Source organism: Rhinatrema bivittatum, chromosome 9 (genome assembly GCF_901001135.1).
Source record: "Rhinatrema bivittatum chromosome 9, aRhiBiv1.1, whole genome shotgun sequence".
In the NCBI taxonomy this organism is placed as follows: Eukaryota; Metazoa; Chordata; class Amphibia; order Gymnophiona; family Rhinatrematidae; genus Rhinatrema; species Rhinatrema bivittatum.
In genome coordinates, this window is record NC_042623.1 from 57,059,215 (window position 1) to 57,079,557 (window position 20,343).

A 20,343-nucleotide genomic window follows, 5' to 3' on the forward strand; every position below is an offset into this window, starting at 1 on the left:
ATCTGTTCTTTCTGTGGGTTTCAAAACAGGTGTAAAATAATGCACCTAGCTGTAAAAATCAGACCTATGCGGGTTGTTTCCCTCCCCTGAGGTACACATGCCCCAGGAAGCACCTTCTTGCACCTCTGGCTAACTGTATGCAAAACATCTATGTACGCTTTCAGCAGGTATACAGTTTTTTTTCTTTTTTTTTTAGTGGACTAGATGCCTTTGGAAATTGTCCACACAGAGCATGGGTAAGATTTAATGGCCCTGTTCACAAAAGCCAGTTACCTCAAGCCATCTGCAACATGCAGAGCTATCCGATGTTGAAGAGTTCTAGTTAAGCTGGTACTCTTTTGTTGAAGCATGCTGTCCAAAGACCCTTTGGGGGCAAGTTCCATTACTAACATCCTTGGACGAACACCAGCAGCCAACAAAGACACCAAGCTTGGGTGGTGAAGGTGACTGAGCATTGTAAGTTCCTGTGAATTTCAAGGTATTAGCTGAATAAGGTGCAGTATTAATGGAACACTCTGGCAAGGCTTTCCATATTCGTGGTAAATGCCTTTAGCAGCTGCAATTAGCATTTTAAACCTCCTTCTCTATCTATTATGAAAGACTGAATCAAATTCCTGAGTCCCTTTTACTGCGGTCTCACCACTGCTTTCAGCTCTGACAGGGCACCATGCTCAGAGCTTCTCTTGCATTTTAATTTGTGAGCCTTCGCGTGGGTGTGTGGAACATCTCAACATAATGGAACAATTTCCTTCCCTCCACTATTAAAAAAACAAAAAAAAAACTTTTCAAGAAACTATTGGGCCGATTAAATAAGACATGAGTTAAAAATAAAATAGCAAGTCCTGATGCAGTAAGCTAATGGTATGCTAATGCATCAGGAATTTAGAAAAGTGCACTAATTGGCTAATGTTCACATAAAAATGTGCACACAAAGGGTTACCACACACAAAAATATTTATGCTCATAAACCAGGTTTTCTGGCCAGAAAACGACCTCTGCACACAAAACCCTTTTCTGTGCATATAACATGATTTATGGGCAGAAAAAACGATTTGTGAACAGAGCATATTTGCTGCACACAGATCCAGTTTTGTGTGTATAAAACAGATTTTGTGTGCAGAAAGCAGGATTTATGCACAAATCAGGTTTTCTGAACATAAATCCGGAGAACAGGAACCCTGCACCATGACTTCAAGATTCAGCCCCACAAACTAACACTTGGCTGCAGGAACTTAACTCCACCTGTGACCAAGGGCCTAATTCACGATGCCTTGGAATTTTATCACTGGAGGTGCAAAATATTGCATGGGGGAGACAGATCCCTTGTTTTGCCACTCTCATGAGAAAAGATCACAGCGGGTTGTCTGCAACATTTTTTCTCATGGAAAAATTCTACGAGAAAAATATTACTGTGAAACGGCAATAACGTGTGATGGCAATGGGGGCTGCCATCTTCTATACAGGCCAGTATCGGCCCTAACCTACTCCCTAAAGTGCCAAAATCCACCCCCCTGGGGTTTCTGTGCAGACCCCTGCCCAACCTCCCATCCCCATCACTTTTCAAGGAAGCCCTCCAGCAAAACAAACAAAAAAACAAGGCTGACAGTAATGCCCCGCCCTTTCCCCCCAAACCCTTCTCCTTTTGAAAACTATCTCCCCTTCCCCAGATCTAGGCTCACCCCTCCAAGGGCTTCCTAGCCCCCCTCTCCCCCCAGGATCCCTGCAGACCCTCCCTCATACTTTATCACAAGTCCCTGGTGTCTAGAGGCCCGTCCCCCCGGAGTCACCCTCCCTAGTATCTAGTGGGGCCCAGAGTCCCAAATGGCGTCGACCAGCCCGGATCCCAGAGGGCACGCTAGGCTCCTCCGGACACTAAGGATTTCATCTAAAATATGGGGGGGATCTGACTTCTTTTCGTACTTCGTGCAGCTTAACTAGATTTTCTTTCCTGTGTTCTTTTTCTGATCCTTTGTACTTTTTCAGTGCCAATCTTTTGGACCTTACGTTTTCAGCCATCTCTTCAGAAAACCATACCAGTTTTCGTTTCTGATTTCTAACTTTCCCGACATACTGATATCTCGCCCTTCCTCGAGCTCCTTTTTAGTTTAGCCCACTGTTCTTCCACTTCCCTCACTTCCTCCCACCTCCCACGTTCTTTAGTGTCTTAATATCTTCTCTTTCCTTTTGAAAATTTGCTTTTGCAAGGTCTGCCAGTACCTAGGCTCCGGTGGGCTTTTTGGCTGAGTTAACTGCAGGCAGGATATGTGAGGGAAAGTATGCACGTATGTACTGTAGCTGCCCTGAACTCTCCCTCCCCTCCACCCTCTGCAATTGCCCCTTTTTCCTGTGGCTACACCTGGTCATTAATTAAGCTACAGCCATATATTTTCCACTTGATCAAGCCCTGTCTGTGTATTGACTGTGGATCAAGTCACGTGTGGGATGGATGTGGGCAGGGAGGAAGGGACGAGCCTGGATGGGTCACAGCTGACCCCCAGTTGTTGCTGTTTACATCATTTAAAAATAGCCTTAGACTTTACTGAAAGCTGCTATCCACTAGAGCTTATAGGTGAAGGGACCCCAGCCATTCTAAACTTTCTAATATTTCTTAGTACACATGGCCCGATTCAAACTCTGGTGGTAGAAAAAGAGAAAGTAGTGAAGGAAAATCCAATCTTTGGTGTGAGAAATAAGCAACAGCTCTTAGGGCTTGAAATGGGCCTCAGGGTCTACTCAGCTAACAGCACCTGATGTGGCTGTAGTTCTTATTCCATAGAATAAAAGCTGTTTCTTCTTGCTGTACTGAGTGACCATGGCAATGAAGTTACCAGCATTACCAACTTGCAAAAAAACATTAAGTTGCAAAACATCATACTGGGGTTGCCACATTTTATTTATTTAGATTCTTGGGTTAACTCAACAGCTTGATCCAGTCCTGGTTTTGCCCTGTTGCAGATCTTGGCTTGTGATGTTCTGAGGGAATATCCGATGGATAGATCAGAACTACAAAACCCATGCATGTGACGGGCCAAAAACCAGAAACTGGCTTAGCCCACAGTTGACCAGGTGGCAACACGACCTGAAACCCATTAAAGAAAATGTCTTACCTGTCTCAAAAGCCTGGGAGAAGTGTGTCTGTTAAAAATCTTAACAGCCACGTCATATCCTTGATAAGATGCCCGATACACCGACCCAAATCCTCCATCACCTATTGAGATATGAAACTAAATCCTGTAAAACCACTATTACAGTTACAGCCTGCAAAATATCAGCTGCCTCCCTTCTTGTCAAGAATGCTTCCATTTGTGGTCTTATTCCAAGGTCTCCTTTCTTTTTTGTCTCAACTTATTTAAATTTCTTACATTTTTCTAATCAAGGGATGACTCGTTTATTATGGCCATGTCCCATTTAAATAAGGTCTTCTTTCCTGCTTCTATTCTACAGCTATTTGTATCAAAGCTATGGAGTCATTTTGCAGCATCACACCTAAATTTACGCTACAAAGACGCGTGCAAGTTACACCAATTTTCAGAGTGAACTTAGGCACGTAAGTTCACTTTGGAAATTAGCCCACACATAATTTACACCTGCTAGGATGTGCGTATACATTTTTAGGGAAAATTTATGTGCACACGTTTGAATTTTCTAACGTATGCATCTATGGGCAAACTCCTCCCCCAGGAACACCTTTGTTAAGTCTGGGTATATGCCTAAGTTTACTTGCTTATCAGGCAGGCAATTTTGTAAAATGCCAATTCTGCATAAAAACACTCTTTAACCCAGAGAGGTCCCTTTGAAAATGACCCTCTCTATGTAAAGCAGATTGCATGAATGAGTTTGTATGAGAATCAGCACAGCAGCACTCCAGTTTGCTTTGATTCGTATCTGTGGCAGTGGCTTGGTAGGAGGAGTTTTTGAACACTTTCAACTTAGCATCTCCTCAGAAATGAAATAAAACTCAAGACAAAAAAAAAGGATTTTGCTAAGGATTTTGCTTACAGCATTAGCTTAGTGGAGGACTACGGCAGATATTTAAATGAATACTGAAGTCAATAATAAAAAGCCATGAGGCATGAAATTCCATTAAGGCCAAGTGGAAATGGACCCTAAGAACTCAGAGGGATAGAAATTCAAACAGCAGGTCTAACTTAGCCGCACAACTTATGCTGTGGCTGTTGAACTTAGACGCATATTCAGTGGCTGCTACTTAACAACATAAGTTATACTTATACAGCTAAATACCACCAATGAGTTTTGAATATTGACCTCAGAGTGGTCAACAGACTACAAAGAAAATAGGACATGTTTCTGAAGGACAAAGGGCTTGGTGAGTCCAACAGCGTCATTAAACCAGGAATAGACAGCCAACCAGTTGGGTTTTCAGGCTATCCCTAACGAATATGCAAGAAAGACTTGCATGTATTTGAGGCAATTGAGGCATGCAAATCTCTCTCTCATGCATATTCCATAGGGATATACTGAAGACCTAACTGGTTGGTGGCCCTTGAGAACCAGAATGACTCATCCCTGTTTTAGAAGCGATTCAGGGACTTAAGCCGATTTGGGATTGGAAAGGAATTTATTTTTGCTGCTGCAGAGCCGAGTTATTGTTCACTTTTCTCCACGTTACTAATGATGGGATCCTTATTAATCAATTGCAAAGTGGGATATTCAACGGCCCTCTGACTTTCTTTCAATCTAAATAGCTACATATACATGATCATTTTTTATATATTTACTTTTTACTAAATTGAGGTGAATATTTGAAATTGCTTAGTCTGATATCCCACAAAAAAAGTGATATCATCATGACACCCTGAGTAATTTCCTTTAATGCATCTTAATACCATACCAAAAGAATTAGTATAATTCTCATATGCACTATTGGAAAAGTGTTCTTTTTCAAATTACATCTCTTTAATATAAAGCAAAGTGATGAACTGCCCTATGGAAACTCAAAGAGCAAACAATATTGTATAAAAAAAAAATAATAAGTCTTTTACATTGCCAGTGAGTTCACCACCACTTACAGTTTGGAAACCACATCAATCGAGAAAAAATATTCTTACCCAACAGAAATTCAGGCGAGTCATCAAATTCTAATGCGTCGATATTTAGCATAATATTTCTAGGCAAATCAGCCAATACTAGATCAGGTGCAATCTGAGATACTGGAATTGTTAATTTTGGTTGATCAGGATTCACCAAGAGGTCTCCTATGAGGATAGAGAAGAAGCACATTACTCAGTAGTATTACTTGATATGTATCCTAATGAACCCCACATGCACTTTAACAGACCAAGTATATGTTCCTATAGCATACATTTCTAAATTCTGGAAGGTGATAGAGGCAAAGACTAAAGGTCAAAGACTAAAAACCAAAAATTGTACAAAAATAAGCCCTACAAGTCAACTTGGTTGTACAGTTTTGAAATACAGCAGCTTTTGCCCAAGGATTTCATTTTTAAATAACTTGTTAGAAAAAAAAATCATGCAAACTCTTGTGCTTGTGTCAGAAGTACATTAATGAAGTTCCGACCAGAAGCTCAATTAATCATCTTTTTTCTCCTTCAAATGCTCCAATAACTAGCACAAAGCTTTAATTTCATGGTTGACAATATCCTTGAAGACCATGACCATATGAAGGCCTCAGAATCTCTCAGAATAGATGGGGAAAATCATTATTATAGAATCAGGAGATGTAGTAGAGACTGAGGCTCTGGTCACTGTTTCTCCAATCCCTGGGCCATCTGCTATGGAGACTGATAGGAAGAAAATAAAGAATGAAAGATAGAATGAAAATAAAGCCATCCATTTTCAGTTTTCCGAGGATCTCCGTGCTGTTAAAGACTCCATAGGGAGCCTAAATGAGAAGCTCAATCAGATGGATTTGTGGATAACAAAAGTGAAGTAGACAGCTAGCGATCTGAAGGACTGGGAGATTGATATGGCAAATACTGTACCTGAGCTCTATAAAAGGAGTGGCCTCATTTTCAGATAAAGTGGATTTAATGGGGTCAGAGAGATCTGATCTTGATATAGATTTGTGTACAGAGATCTTTCAAGCAGGCAAAAGTTCTCCAAATTTGAGTCTGGGCAGAGTGCACAGAAGCCTGGGGGGAGGGGGGGGGGTGAGCAGCAGCTGCCAGCTCTTTTGCTCAAGTTTCATAGGTTACAGGGAAAGGAGTGGACACTACGAAGAAAGAGAGAACTGGGGCAAGCTATGTTATCAAGGGCAGAGAATGTTTCCATATACAGATTATAGCTGCGAGACAAGGAAATAGAAAGAAGTCTGATGTTCCTGCTGTTTGGAAAAGATGATTTCAGGTAACTTACCCTGCAAAACTTAAGGTACAGGTTAAGGGCATTTGGCCTGCTTTTTCAAGCCTGGATAAGGTTATGAAGTTCTTGGATGACTTGGAGAAAGATGGAGCTAACTTGGGGAACATTGACCAGCAGGGCATGTGAAGGAAAACAATGCATACACTTATGTACCTCTCATGCTTTATATCACCCTTCTAGTGAGCTCAGGGCGGTGTACAAGAACAAAAACACAACATTGCATAATCCACAATATATAACAAAAAAAGACAAATATCCAGAGACAATCAAAAAACAGAATACAAAAAATTAAAACAAAAAAAACTGCTAGGAATGAGCTCAGAAAGGGCCCCTCGATGGGAAGCCTGAGGCACGAAGGAACACACAATGAGGAATATTTATTTATTTGAGGTTTTTCTTGACCAGCCATCATTTATTTATTTATTTGAATTTCTATACAGATATTAGTAGGGATATCATATCGGTTTCCATCAAAAACATAAAGATTGGAAATTACATAAAACAGGGTGGTGGGGATGGAGAGATAGGAACTGTGAGAGCGTAGATTAGGAAGTACATAGGAATCAGGCTACTGAGAAAAGTGAGCGCCACAACAGTTCATATTAAGCATAATATATCATGCCGGTTTACATATAACAGGGTTAAAAAACAAAGCAGGAAGAGAGCAGTTACAAAGAACAGGTTATACGGGAACTGGGAGGTGCTAAGATAGGTGCACGAAGGAGCGAAAGCTAAAGGCATGAAAACTAAGTAGCTAACTTAAGTACATAAACTGAGTAGAAAACTTATATAAAAGATCTGAGTCTTCAATGATATTAGGTTATATGGGAGTGTAAATATTCAATATCTCACACAAAGTGTGGACAGGTTAACAGCATTGCAGGATTACTTGCACATGAATGTTGGGAGGCAGCACAGTGGGTACAGACAAATAAGTACACATAGGCGAACCTGACAGGTAGGAAGAAGGGAGGGGGGGAGGCGGCAGCAGGGTTCTATGGGAAAAGTGGGAGGGCCAGGAGGAAGTATCCGATTGAGTGGATATCGAAAGGGGGGTTAGGGGTATGCCTGTTTAAAGAGCCATGTTTTTAATTTTGATTTGAATTTAACTGCACATTGCTCTAGTCTGATTGCAGGTGGCAAGGTGTTCGAGCTCCTTTTTAGTTTAGCCCACTGTTCTTCCACGTCCCTCGCTTCCTCCCACCCTTTAGTGTCTTAATATCTTCTCTTTCCGTTTGAAAATTTGCTTCTTTAAGGAAATTCAGAGATGTCCTAATCACTGAAGGACCTCCTTCAATAGATCTTTGGAGATGAGCATGGTCCCACAGACGAATGAGGTCCAGCTTCATAAAAGTGGTTTACAGAGAGGAAGTTGGAAACTGCAGGCCTGTTAGCTTTTTAGCAGAAAAATTGATGGAGACTAATAGTGGACTATCGACAATCCAATGAATTGCAGAATCTGAAACAGCATGGTTTTATCCTAGCAGATCATGTCAAATGAATCTCAATGCTTTCTTTGATTTGTTGACAAGAGAATTAGATCAAGGACATGAACTGAATATGATTTACTTAGATGTCAGCAAAACTTATGATACTGTACTGCATAGAAGGCTCATAAATAAACTGAGCAGCCTGGGGGTGGATGCCAAGGAAGTAGCCTGGATTAGAAACTGGTTGAGTGATAGCCAAGAGAGTAATGGTAAAGCAAATGTTGCTTACCTGTAACAGGTGTTCTCACAGGACAGCAGGATGTTAGTCCTCACATATGGGTGACATCATCAGGATGGAGCCCAATCACGGAAAACTTCTGTCAAAGTTTCCAGAACTTTGACTGGCCCCTACTGGGCATGCCCAGCATGGCACTAACTCTGCAGCCAGCAGGGGTCCCCCTTCAGTCTTATTTACAAGCTACAGGCAGTGCCGAAAAATAAAATAATAAAATGTTACGAACCCAACACCGCGGGGCGGTGGGCGGGTTTCATGAGGACTAACATCCTGCTGTCCTGTGAGAACAGCTGTTACAGGTAAGCAACATTTGCTTTCTCACAGGACAAGCAGGATGGTAGTCCTCACATATGGGTGAGTACCGAGCTGAGGATGTCTGAACATGCATCAAATGTACCGAAAGGCATGCAACAGGCACAACAACTGGGGTGGAATTTGGTAGAGGGCATCCTGAACCCTACCGGGCAGGCAGAAGGGTGTTGGTACGTCACGTTGTAAATAGGTTACGAAGGACAGATTGGCCGAAGATGGAATCTTGTCTTCCGGCTTTGTCCAAGCAATAGTGGGTTGCAAAGGTGTGGAGAGAACTCCAGGTTGCAGCCCTGAAAATGTCAGGAAGCGGCACCAATCGTAGGTGTGCTACTGAAGTCGGGGTTGAAAGTGTTTGCTGCGAATGAGAGAGCAGTAGTTCTCCACTTTGCGATTTTGTGGGGATGCAAAGAGGTCTATCTGGGGATATCCCCACTGTTGGAAGATGGAGTTCGCTACCGAGGGGTTGAGAGACCACTCGTGCGGTTGAAAGACGCGACTCAGCTGGTCTGCCAACACATTGTCCACTCCCAGCAGGTAGGTGGCCCTGAGGTACATCGAATGGGAGAAAGCTTCCGCCCAAATCTGCGCAGCCTCCTGACACAGAAGGAAGGAGCCTGTGCATCCCTGCTTGTTGATGTACCACATGGCCACCTGGTTGTCCATCTGAATCAGGATGACTTGATTTGAGAGGCGATCATGAAAAGCCCTGAGAGCATATCTGATTGCTTGAAGCTCCAGGAAATGTATTTGGTGTTTGGTTTCCTCTGGAGACCAAGATCCTTGTGTTTGCAGGTTGGCCACATGGGCTCCCCAGCCGAGGTTGGAAGCTTCGGTGGTGGGCGTGATTTGAGGAGCCTTGGAGGAGATTGATCTGATTTTTCTACCAGGCGAGAGACAGACAGAGTGAGTCGGTGACATGGACTACTATTGACAGGGGCTGAATGGATTGAGTCCATTGAGACCTTAGAGTCCAGTGCATGAGTCTCATGGCCAGGCGGGCCATTGGTGTGACATGGACTGAGGACTCCATGTGTCCCAGGAGGACGAGAAATTGGTGTGCAATCGCAGAGTGCTGAGACTGCAGCTGGTGAGCAAGAAACACGAAAGTGAGTGCTCGTTGTCGAGGCAGGAAAGCCTTTGCTTGCAAGGTGTCCAATTCTGCCCCAATGAATGACAAAGTTTGAGATGAGACTAAGCAGGATTTGTCGTAATTGACGAGAAATCCTAATGAAATTAGAGTATGCAAAGCTAGATTGAGGGACGACAGAGTAGCTTGCTGAGTGGCAGCCCTGATTAACCACCTTGGGTTCTGAGGTAGGCTGTGACTACTACGAGGCATTTTGTGAAGACTCGTGGTGAAGAAGCTAGGCCGAATGGTAGCACTCGGTATTGATAGTGCTTGGGGTCTACTAGAAACCTCAGATATTTGCAATGAGATGGAGTTATCGCAATGTGAGTGTATGCGTCCTGGAGGTCCAGAGAGCAGAGCCAGTCTCCTCTTTGTAAAAGAGGAAGAAGGGAGCCCAAGGTGACCATCTTGAACTTTTCTCGCAGGAGGTACTTGAGGGCACGTAGGTCCAGAATAGGACGAACGCCTCCCGATTTTTTGGGGATTAGAAAGTACCAGGAATATAAACCTAGGCCGTGCTGAGAGTATGGTACAGGTTCTATTGTTTTGGACTGGAGAAGGAGGGAGACCTCTTGGTCCAGAAGAATGGATTGATCGGATGTTCTCTATATTGGTAGAGGAGGGGAGTCCAGAGGCTTGGAGAGAAAGTTCAGATAGTAACCCTGAGCAATTATTGCCAATACCCATTGGTCTGAGGTGATTAAGTGCCATATGCTGTGGAAGTGGCACAATCGACCTCCCACTGGTATGTGAGGCAGTGGAATATGGCTGCTGCTCTCTAGGTGGAAGTCAAAAACCTGAAGCAGGCCCTGCAGTTTTTGATAAGGTCTCGTGACACGGGATCTAGTTGGTGGCGGGTAGGACTTCTTTGGGCGGTAGAAGGACTTCTTAGAGTCCTTCCTGAAGGGCTGTTTTGAAGAGAAGTCGGACGGCATCAGAGAGAGCTGTCTTAGGGTCTCATGATGGTCCTTTAGTTCCGCCACCGTCCGCTGAATCTGTTCACCAGATTATCTCCGACACAAGGCAGGTCGGATAACCTGTCTTGTACTTCCGGGCGAAGGTCAGAAGATTTGAGCCAGGCCCACCTTCTCGCCAAAATAGCAGCTGCAGATACTCTAGAAGAGGTATCAAAGATGTCATAAGATGTTCTGATCTCATGTTTGCCTGCCTCAAAACCCTTATTTACTAGGGTTTGCAACAGTTCTTGAAATTGCTGAGGCAGGGAGTCCAAGAAGTCCTGTATTTGCTTGAAAATGACCCTATTATATTGGATCATATAAAGCTGATAGGCGGCAAGGGTGAGCATGGACCCTTGGAAGACTCGGCGACCAGTGGTATCTAGGAACTTCTGATCCTTGCCAGGTGGAACAGAAGAGTGAGGCCTTGACCATTTTGCTCTCTTCTGTGCAGATTCCACCACTACAGAGTGGTGATCTAGCTGTGATTTCTGAAAGCCTGGAGCTGACTGCACCAAATAGGTAGTGTCTGCTTTCCTGTGGACTGGAGCAATGGAACCAGGATGTTCCCAGTTCTTTTTCAGGAGATCCAAAAGAACTTGGTGAATGGGAATAGAGGTGATTACTTTAGGGGCATCCAGGAATTGGAGCAACTCCATCATCTGGTGCCTGACATCCTGTTCAGTCTGCAATTGGAAGGGAACCAATTCAGACATTTCCTACACAAAATTTATAAAGGAAAGGTCCTCTGGAGGAGAACGCTTCCTACTTTCAGTGGGTGAAGATGGTGAAGGTAAATCATCGGTGTCTGGAGAGGAATCATCAGTCCAGGTATCATAAGGGTCAGCACCTATCCCTCTAGGAACTAAAGGGGGATGTGATGCTGGGATAACTGAAGGACCCGGTCTAGGCTCCGAAGGAATCGGAGGAATTATCGGAGGCCCAGATGAAGGCATCTAAGGCACCGGCGCAGGCATCGAGGGCATCAATGGATGGCTCGGTGGTGCCAATGGATGAATCGGCAACGATGGTTGGATCGGTGGCGAGGGACGTATCGGCGTCGATGGCTGAGGCAGAACTCCCGATGAAGGAATGCGGAATGATGTTTCTCCTCCCGATGACAATGTAAGTGGGGAGGGCACCGGAGCCATCGGAGACCCGGGATCCATCGATGGAAAAGCGGCCATTAGCGCTTCCATCCTGGATAGCAGCTGTGCCAGTGCTGCCGGAATCGGTTCGGTGATTGGTTCCACAATTGGTACCAGTGTCGGTGCCAAAGGGACCTGGAGTCATTGCATCGCCTTGTCGATGGCCTCTTGAACCATCCAGTCCAGTTCTTCTCGGAGACCTGGAGCAAGCAGCCCCCGGCTCCGGAACAGAAGAAGGAGGCAGAGGCATAGCCGGAGGGACCACCATTAAAGGTGGAGTCGCAGCTCCCGATCCCCTGTGGGGTGAGGGTTGCCTCGGTGACCCAGTCGCAGAAACGGTCGGTACCTTTTCTGGATGGGGTTTCTTCGACAATGGCTTGGACGATGGAGAGGTCGATGATTTTGGTCCCTTGATGGTCGAAGACTTACGGTGTTGAAGGCGATGTTTGTCCCTATGATCCCCTCAGTCCTGAGGGGGAGGAGAGGGTGTCGATGGCCGAGAAGTCATCGATGCTGGGCGGTCACCGGCCGGTGGCCGATGCTGGCGCAAAGTTGGCGGTGCCGGCTCTGACGACGTCAATGCAACGGACGGAGTCGGGGTTTGAGCACGGAAGAGAAGTTCCATCTTCTCCATTTTGGCCTTGCGACCTTTTGGTGTCATTAGGGCACATTTGGTGCAGGTTAGGACATCGTGCTCACGTCCTAGACACATAACACAGACTTTATGAGGGTCTGTGATAGACATGGTGTGAGTACAGTTCGGGCACCGATGGAACCCCGATGCCATCGCCATGGAAAAAATCGAGCCGCGGTACGGTCGACGGCCAGTAGACCGCGAGGGCCAAACTCGATGGTAATCGACCGAAAAATGGGTAAAAACTTACTGGAGTACTGCGGTCTGAAAAAAGTTAGAGGGGGGACCCCTGTGGGCCAATTTAACTTTTAGTAATTCCGTGAGGAAAATTCCTGTCAGGAATCTCTGAAGAGCTCCTTTACTGCGAGCCTACTGCTGTGCGGAAAAAAGAAGACTGAAGGGGGACCCCTGCTGGCTGCAGGGTTAATGCCATGCTGGGCATGCCCAGTAGGGGCCAGTCAAAGTTCTGGAAACTTTGACAGAAGTTTTCCGTGACTGAGCTCCATCCTGATGTCATCCATATGTGAGGACTACCATCCTGCTTCTCCTGTGAGAAACAGAATTTACTTTCAGGAGAGAGTGCCTCAGGAATCGGTCCTAGGGCCGGTTCTGTTCAATATCTTTGTCAGTGATATCAGACAAGTTAAAGGGAAAGGTCTGACTTTTTGCAGATGATACTAAGATCCACAATGTGGACAGAATGAAAAGTGAACTAAAAGTACAAGAAGTGGTCTAATAGTTGCAAGTTAAGACTCAATGCCAAAAAAAGGAAGTCGTGCACTTGGGGCCAGATCTTAAAAGATACACGCTGGCATAGATTTGTTTGCGCAACCAGGCGCAAATAAATCTACGCCTGATTTTATAACATGTGTGCGCTGCCGCGCACATGTTATAAAATCCAGGGTCGGCGCATGCAAGGGGGTGCACACTTGTGCACCTTACGCGCGCTGAGCCCTAAGGGAGCCCCGATGGCTTTCCCAGTTCCCTTCGAGGCCACTCCGAAATTGGATCGGCCTCGGAGGGAACTTTCCTTCTGCCACCCCCACTTTCCTCTCCCTTACCCGCCCCCCAGCCCTAGCTAAACCCCCATCCTGACCTTTGTTGCAGAAGTTACGCCTGCCTCTGGGCAGGTGTAACTTGCACGTGCCGGCCGGCTGCCGGCGCGCAATTCCCCGGCACGGCCGCAACGAAGGAGGCCTCAGTCATGCCCCCGGACCCGCAACCTTCCCTTCCCTTTTTCGAAGCCCCGGGACATACATGCATCCCGGGGCTCGGCACGCGCAGGGGCAGCTTGGGGCAGCTTTTCGGGGGTTATGCACATATGTTACGCGCGTAACCCTTTGAAAATCTGACCCTTGGAGTGTAGAAATCAATGAGAATGGTATATAGTGAATGGTGAAGAGCTGATGTGACCAACCAGGAGAGGGACCTTGGTCTAATATTGTCAGATTAACCTCAAAATGGTGATAATAGTGTGATAATGTAGTGGTCAGAGCTGGGAGGATGCTTGGATACACTGAGAAAGACATAACCAGTAGAAAAAAGGAGAGGTAATAATGCCTCTTTACAGGTTATTGGTTAAGGCCTCACCTGGAATACTGCATTCAGATCCAGAGGCCATATCTCAGAAAGGATAGAGAGAGGACAGAGATGGCCCAAAAAAGGCAACCAAAATGGTGCAAGGTTTGTACGAAAAGCCTGAGATGAGAATAAAGGAGCTTAATATGTATACCCTAGAAAAGAGGCAAGCCAGGGAGGATATGATATAGATATTTAAATACCAGAAAGTATTGATGCACTGGAAGCCAACTTGTGACCCTAGTTACACAGCTTTTTCAATGGAAAGGAAGCTGTATATCTAGGGGGTCACAACATGACGATCCAATGGAGTACTCAGGAACAATGCAGGACGATTTTTTCCACAGAGGATAGTGTATGCCTGGAATGCCCTCAAGGATGAGATGACCAGGGCTGTGGCAGACTTCAAAAACTATGGGTTAAACACAGAGGATCCCGACTGGCAAGAGAAAGGTAATGAAGCATTGGGCAACCTTTACTGCACGACGGTTGCAGCCCACGGCCGCAGTGACATGACTGCATTGTGCTTCTTGGAAGGCAAAGTGTAACCTGCACAGAGTGGCAGGTGCAACCCTGTAGGGGACACAATGGAACTGGGAGTTGGGTTCAATGTGGAAATTTGATCTATTTTTGAGTAGAAGCACATAAAATCACTGCTAGGCAGACTAGATGGACCTTGGTCTTTACCTGCCATCATTTATTTGCATGCAGTACCTCCTGTGCATACAAATGTTTCTCATGCATATTTATGAGGGATGTCCTCATAAGTAGCTGGCGGGGGGGGGGGGCCCATAGAACCAGTTTGAGCACCCCTGATTTAGATCATAAAGCCCCTTCTGGGGCTGGGACCTACTTAAGGTACCTGAATCGTAACGTGCCTTGAGCACAGGTTTGGAAAGGTGAACAGTTAATTAAATTAGGGGAGGAGGAATAGCCTAGTGGTTAGATCAGTGGGCTTATGAGCCAGGAGACCAAGGTTCAAGTCCCACTGTCACTCCTTGTGACCTTGGGCAAGTCACTTTACCCTCCATTGCCTCAGGTACAAAACTTAGATTGCAAGCCCTGTGGGGATAGGGAAATACCTACAGTACCTGAATGTAAACAGATGTGATATCTCAGATCAAATGTCAGTATATAAAATAAATAAATTCAAACCCTAAATCTAAGTCTCTAACCTGGAAGTGTATTACATTATCCAACCATGAGCAGTAGAGGGGGGGATTAGAGTTTTTATTCAGATATGTTGTTAGGATAACTGCAGGACTGTTGCACAAAATAACATCACAAATGAAGATAAAGAGTAGTTTTGCTCATCCAATCTGCTCACTTGAGATTCCTCCTCTCTGGTTCTCTATCACTTTGGGCAGGTAACCATATACATTCCCATGGTTAAACCAACACCAGCTCCCTACCATCTCTCTCACTCAACCTCTCAACTCTATTTCTACCACAGATGAATTTGAAGGTACGCTATGGACCCTATATAAAAGCCAAAATGAAAGCAAAGAATGCTCTATATTTTCACAAACCATAGCAAAAAAATCTCTTTTACAGGGGTGATCCGAGAAACTATAGACCAGTGAGCCTGACTTCAGTGCCAGGAAAAATATTGGAAACTATTCTAAAGATCAATCACAGAGCATATTAGAAAGACATGGTTTAATGGAACACAGTCAACATGAATTTACCCAAGGGAAGTCTTGCCTCACAAATCTGCTTCATTTCTTTGAAGGGGGTTAATAAACATGTGGATAAAGTTGAACCGGTAGATGTAGTGTATTTGGATTTTCAGAAGGTGTTTGACAAAGTCCCTCATGAGAGGCTTCTAAGAAAACTAAAAAGTCATAAGAACATGCCATGCTGGGTCAGACAGATAGTCCATCAAGCCCAGCATCCTGTTTCCAACAGTGGCCAATCCAGGCCATAAGTACCTGGCAAGTACCCAACAACCAAGTCTATTCCATGCTACTGTTCTGAGCAATAGCAGTGGCTATTTTCTAAGACAACGTAATTAATAGCAGGTAATGGACTTCTCCTCCAAGAACTTATCCAAACCTTTTTTAAACACTGATACACTAACTGCATTAACCACATCCTCTGGCAACAAATTCCAGAGTTTAATTGTGCGTTGAGTGAAAAAGAACTTTCTCTGATTAGTATTAAATGTGCCACATGCTAACTTCATGGAGTGCCCCCTAGTCTTTCTATTATCCGAAAGAGTAAATAACTGATTCACATTAACCCGTTCTACACCTCTCATGATTTTTAACACCTCTATCATATCCCCCTCAGCCGTCTCTTCTCCAAGCTGAAAAGTCCTAACCTCTTTAGTCTTTTCCTCATAGGGGAGCTGTTCCATTCCCTTTATCATTTTGGGCGTCCTTCTCTGTACCTTCTCCATTGCAACTATATCTTTTTTGAGATGCAGCGACCAGAATTGTACACAGTTCAAGGTGTGGTCTCACCAAAGAGCGATACATAGGCATTATGACATTTTCCGTTTTATTCGCCATTCCCCTTTCTAATAATTCCCAACATACTGTTTGCTTTTTTGACTGCGGCAGCACACTGAACCGAGGATTTCAATGTGTTATCCATTATAACGCCTAGATCTCTTTCTTGGGTGGTAGCTCCTAAAATGGAACCTAACATTTTGTAACTATTGCATGGGTTATTTTTCCCTATATGTATCACCTTGCACTTATCCACATTAAATTTCATCTGCCATTTCGATGCCCAATTTTCCAGTCTCACAAGGTCTTCCTGCAATTTATCACAATCTGCTTGTGATTTTAACTACTCTGAACAATTTTTGTATCATCTGCAAATTTCATTACCTCACTTGTCGAATTTCTTTCCAGATCATTTATAAATGTATTGAAAAGTACGGGTCCCAATACAGATCCCTGAGGCACTCCACTGCCCACTCCCTTCCACTGAGAAAATTGCCCATTTAATCCTACTCTCTGTTTCCTGTTTCCTGTCTTTTAGCCAGAAGGCGATGTCCTTTCGTGGATTACAAACTGGTTAAAATCCAGGAAACAGAGTAGGATTAAATAGTCAATTTTCTCAGTGGAAAAGGGTAAACAGTGGAGTGCCTCAGGAATCTGTACTTGGACCGGTGCTTTTCAATACATTTATAAATAATCTGGAAAGGAATATGACGAGTGAAGTTATCAAATTTGCAGATGATACAAAATTATTCAGAGTAGTTAAATCACAAGCGGATTGGGATACATTGCAGGAGGATCTTGCGAGACTGGAAGATTGGGCATCCAAATGGCAGATGAAATTTATTGTGGACAATGCAAGGTGTTGCATATAGGGAAAAATAACCTTTGCAGTAATTAAACGATGTTAAGATCCATATTAGGAGCTACCACCAGGAAAAAGATCTAGGCATCACAGTGGATGATACTTTGAAATTGTAGGCTCAGTGTGCTGCAGCAGTCAAAAAAGCAAACAGAATGTTATGAATTATTAGGAAGGGAATGGTTAACAAAATGGAAAATGTCATAATGCCTATGTATCACTTCATGGTGAGACCGAACCTTGAATACTATGTATATTTCTGGTCACCGCATCTCAAAAAAGATATATTTGCAATGGAGAAGGTACAGAGAAGGGCAAACAAAATGATAAAGGGGATGGAACAGCTACCCTATGAGGAAAGGATGAAGAGGTTAGGGCTTTTCAGCTTGGAAAAGAGATGGCTGAGGTGGGATATGATAGAGGTCTTTAAAATCATGAGAGGTCTTGAACAAGTATATGTGAATCGGTTATTTACACTTTCAGATAATAGAAGGACTAGGGGGCAGTTCGTGAAGTTAGCAAGTAGCACATTTAAGACTAATCGGAGAAAGTTCTTTTTCACTCAGCACACAATAAAGCTCTGGAATTTGTTGCCAGAGGATGTGGTTACGGCAGTTAGTGTAGCTGGGTTTAAAAAAGGTTTGGATAAGTTCTTGAAGGAGAAGGCCATTAACTGCTATTAATCAAGTTGACTTAGGGAATGGCCTTACTCCTTTTGTACAAGGTCTGCTTGATAATTTGGAAGTTATAATACTGGAAGCATCTTGTAACTTTGATGATTTAAATCAATTTTGAGCACAAGTAATTTGTTGGGAGGATATCCTTCCCTCCTCTTTCTCTCTCCGCTCTTCAAGCTGCCTGGGTCAGAGGTCATTAAGTTTCTTCTGACTTTTGAGCAGGTAAAATGTGCCAATTAATTTCTCCAAAAGTCTGCTTGCATTTAATTCTGACTGGATGGGGAGGTAACTCAGGGAAGCTCAGGATGCAGCTGGATTTTAGAAGGTTGCATGGCTGCATTTCTGTGGCTTGATTACCTGGGGGAATATAATGCACTTCATTTCCGATTTGTGTGCTTTACTTTAAATTTATTTTTTTTTTTAAATCCACTATACGATTACTTGCTGTGTTTTTCTGTAAAACACAGTTGATGTCAATTATTAAGAAGTTCCTTCTGAGCAGAGAACCAGCTAATAAAATCTTGCTACTATTGAAGACTGGTAATGTGCGGTTGCTATCTACAAGAAGTATAAGGATGAAAATATAAAAAATAATAAAAAATGAGGAAAATAAAATAAAAATAAGAGTTTGAAGAATAAAGCCGGTAGCTATTAAAAGAGGGGATCACAGAGTGGTTTCCTCATAGATAGCAACCGCACATTACCACAAATCGGGGAGTTTCCTTGATGGCTGAATGTTGATGTTGACAGTGGAAGGAAACAGAGGTTGTGTTGGTGTTTGGTATTACTAAAGACTGGCCTGGTGTTTGTGTACCTGTTAAAAGTGCTGCTGGCCTGGTGCATGAAGGCATCCACTACATTGGCTGCATTAAAATGTTTGTCTTGTCCTCTATACGCAAAACTCCTGGTCCCCAAATTTGAATACCGATGAGGCAAGCAATTAAAACAGAAAAAAAAAAAAAAAGAAAAACCATATACCTTCGTCAGCTTTTCTAAGTAAATCATCAAGTAATATTTTTTTGTGCTCTTGACCATCCTCAAAGCTATAGAGAGCCCACTTCTTCAGCAGAGTTTCGCCCTCTCCGCACACATCCATTTCAAGCAAGCCTGGAAACCACTCCTCCATGACTGAATCTATGTGATCCACAACCTGCCCCAGGAGAATGCAGCCTGCAAGAGCCAAAGCAGAGAGTTACGCAACCACCTTCTGCCCAGAGAGCTGGTAGAGCTCCGTTCATCATCAAGCTCAAGTAGGACAAGAAATCCATCAAGCTAACAAAAAATGAGAAGAAAACGTGAACTGCATAACATTTTAAAAGGCCTCCCAGGGCTGAGACTGCAAACAATAAACATGGAATAATAAAATGGACTTTTGTCTGCCTGCAATTAGCGTCCCTAAATAGAAGTTATTGAAGACTTGACACTGGACACTCTTGATATCTAAAAAACACTGCATTATCTGTTTGTGAAAGCTCTTCTATGTCTTTAGAGGGACCAAATTTTCAAAAGAGCAGTATCTGGATCAGAGATGCTATGCAGACATGTCTGAATCCAAGCCAGCTTCAGACTTCTGTAAACGTAATACAGAATGCAGGCTCCAGTTAACGTGGTTAATTAAAAAAAAACAAACAAACATCCGGACGTTAACTTTCAGCAGCCTGAATATGGCCCAAGCCCGCTTTGAAAAATTGTGGATTTCCCCTCCTGGGCAGGTGTACTTTCTGCTTATATATTTATGGGCATCCTTTCAAACATCAAAAGTATGCACGTAAATATTTGCCATGTCCCAACCCCACCCTTACCAACCCCCAAATCACCTAATGCCAGTGCAGGGCAAAATACGCACCTAATCGAGATATTTGCATAATTTTCATAAAAGTCGATTTACCTACACAAACCGAGGTTTAGGCACATAAATCCTTTTGAAAATTAACCCCTCCACAAGGGGGTAGTTTTTAAACTGCTTGCATCAATGCAGAGATTGCAGGGATTTTTAGCCCGCTGACTTTCCGCTATTTGTTAAAAGGGCCAATAACGCGCTTACTTTCCTTTTGAAGACTGCTACAGGTACAAAGTACCACAAACCTGCTCTCTGTGCAGATGAAGTTTGCACGTCAAAGTAAATGCACAGATCTGAAAATCCCATCTATGCACTTACTTTCCTCCCTTGACCTAACCTCGCCCCCGAGAACACCTCCTCCTAATGCGTCCCGACTTTTCCTCGCCGTGAGGGTGGGCAATGTTCAGCTTTTGGAAGTTGCCCTCCCAGTGTTTCATTTTTCATCCTACTAACAATGCAACTGGGCCTGCTGCAGAGAAAAATCTTAAACTGTATAAGGCAATTCCCCAAATCATCCAATCTGCTTCATTATAATTCTGATGAAATATAAGACTGACAGTTTTTCAGTACTGTATCTCCAAATTAGTAAAACTTAGACCTCTTAGTAACAGACAGATAGTACAATCAGGGGTTCTTTAAGAGGTGAAGATTAGTCACATTGATTATGTTTGAATAATTCTGGTCCCACAA

At 43.8% G+C, this 20,343-nt stretch overlaps 1 protein-coding gene across 1 annotated transcript in view; it reads right to left on the reverse strand.

The window, feature by feature from the left end:
- Positions 1 to 19,959, reverse strand: part of LOC115099553 (leucine-rich repeat serine/threonine-protein kinase 2-like) — a 35,128-nt gene extending 15,169 nt beyond the window's left edge. The window contains exons 1-5 of the mRNA XM_029617288.1: positions 19,899 to 19,959; positions 18,792 to 18,983; positions 5,070 to 5,216; positions 3,108 to 3,208; positions 274 to 464 (exon numbers count right to left, since the gene is read on the reverse strand). Coding sequence (XP_029473148.1) covers positions 274 to 464; positions 3,108 to 3,208; positions 5,070 to 5,216; positions 18,792 to 18,983; positions 19,899 to 19,959 — 692 coding nt within the window. The remainder of the gene's footprint in view (positions 1 to 273; positions 465 to 3,107; positions 3,209 to 5,069; positions 5,217 to 18,791; positions 18,984 to 19,898) is intronic.
- Positions 19,960 to 20,343: the final 384 nt, after the last annotated feature.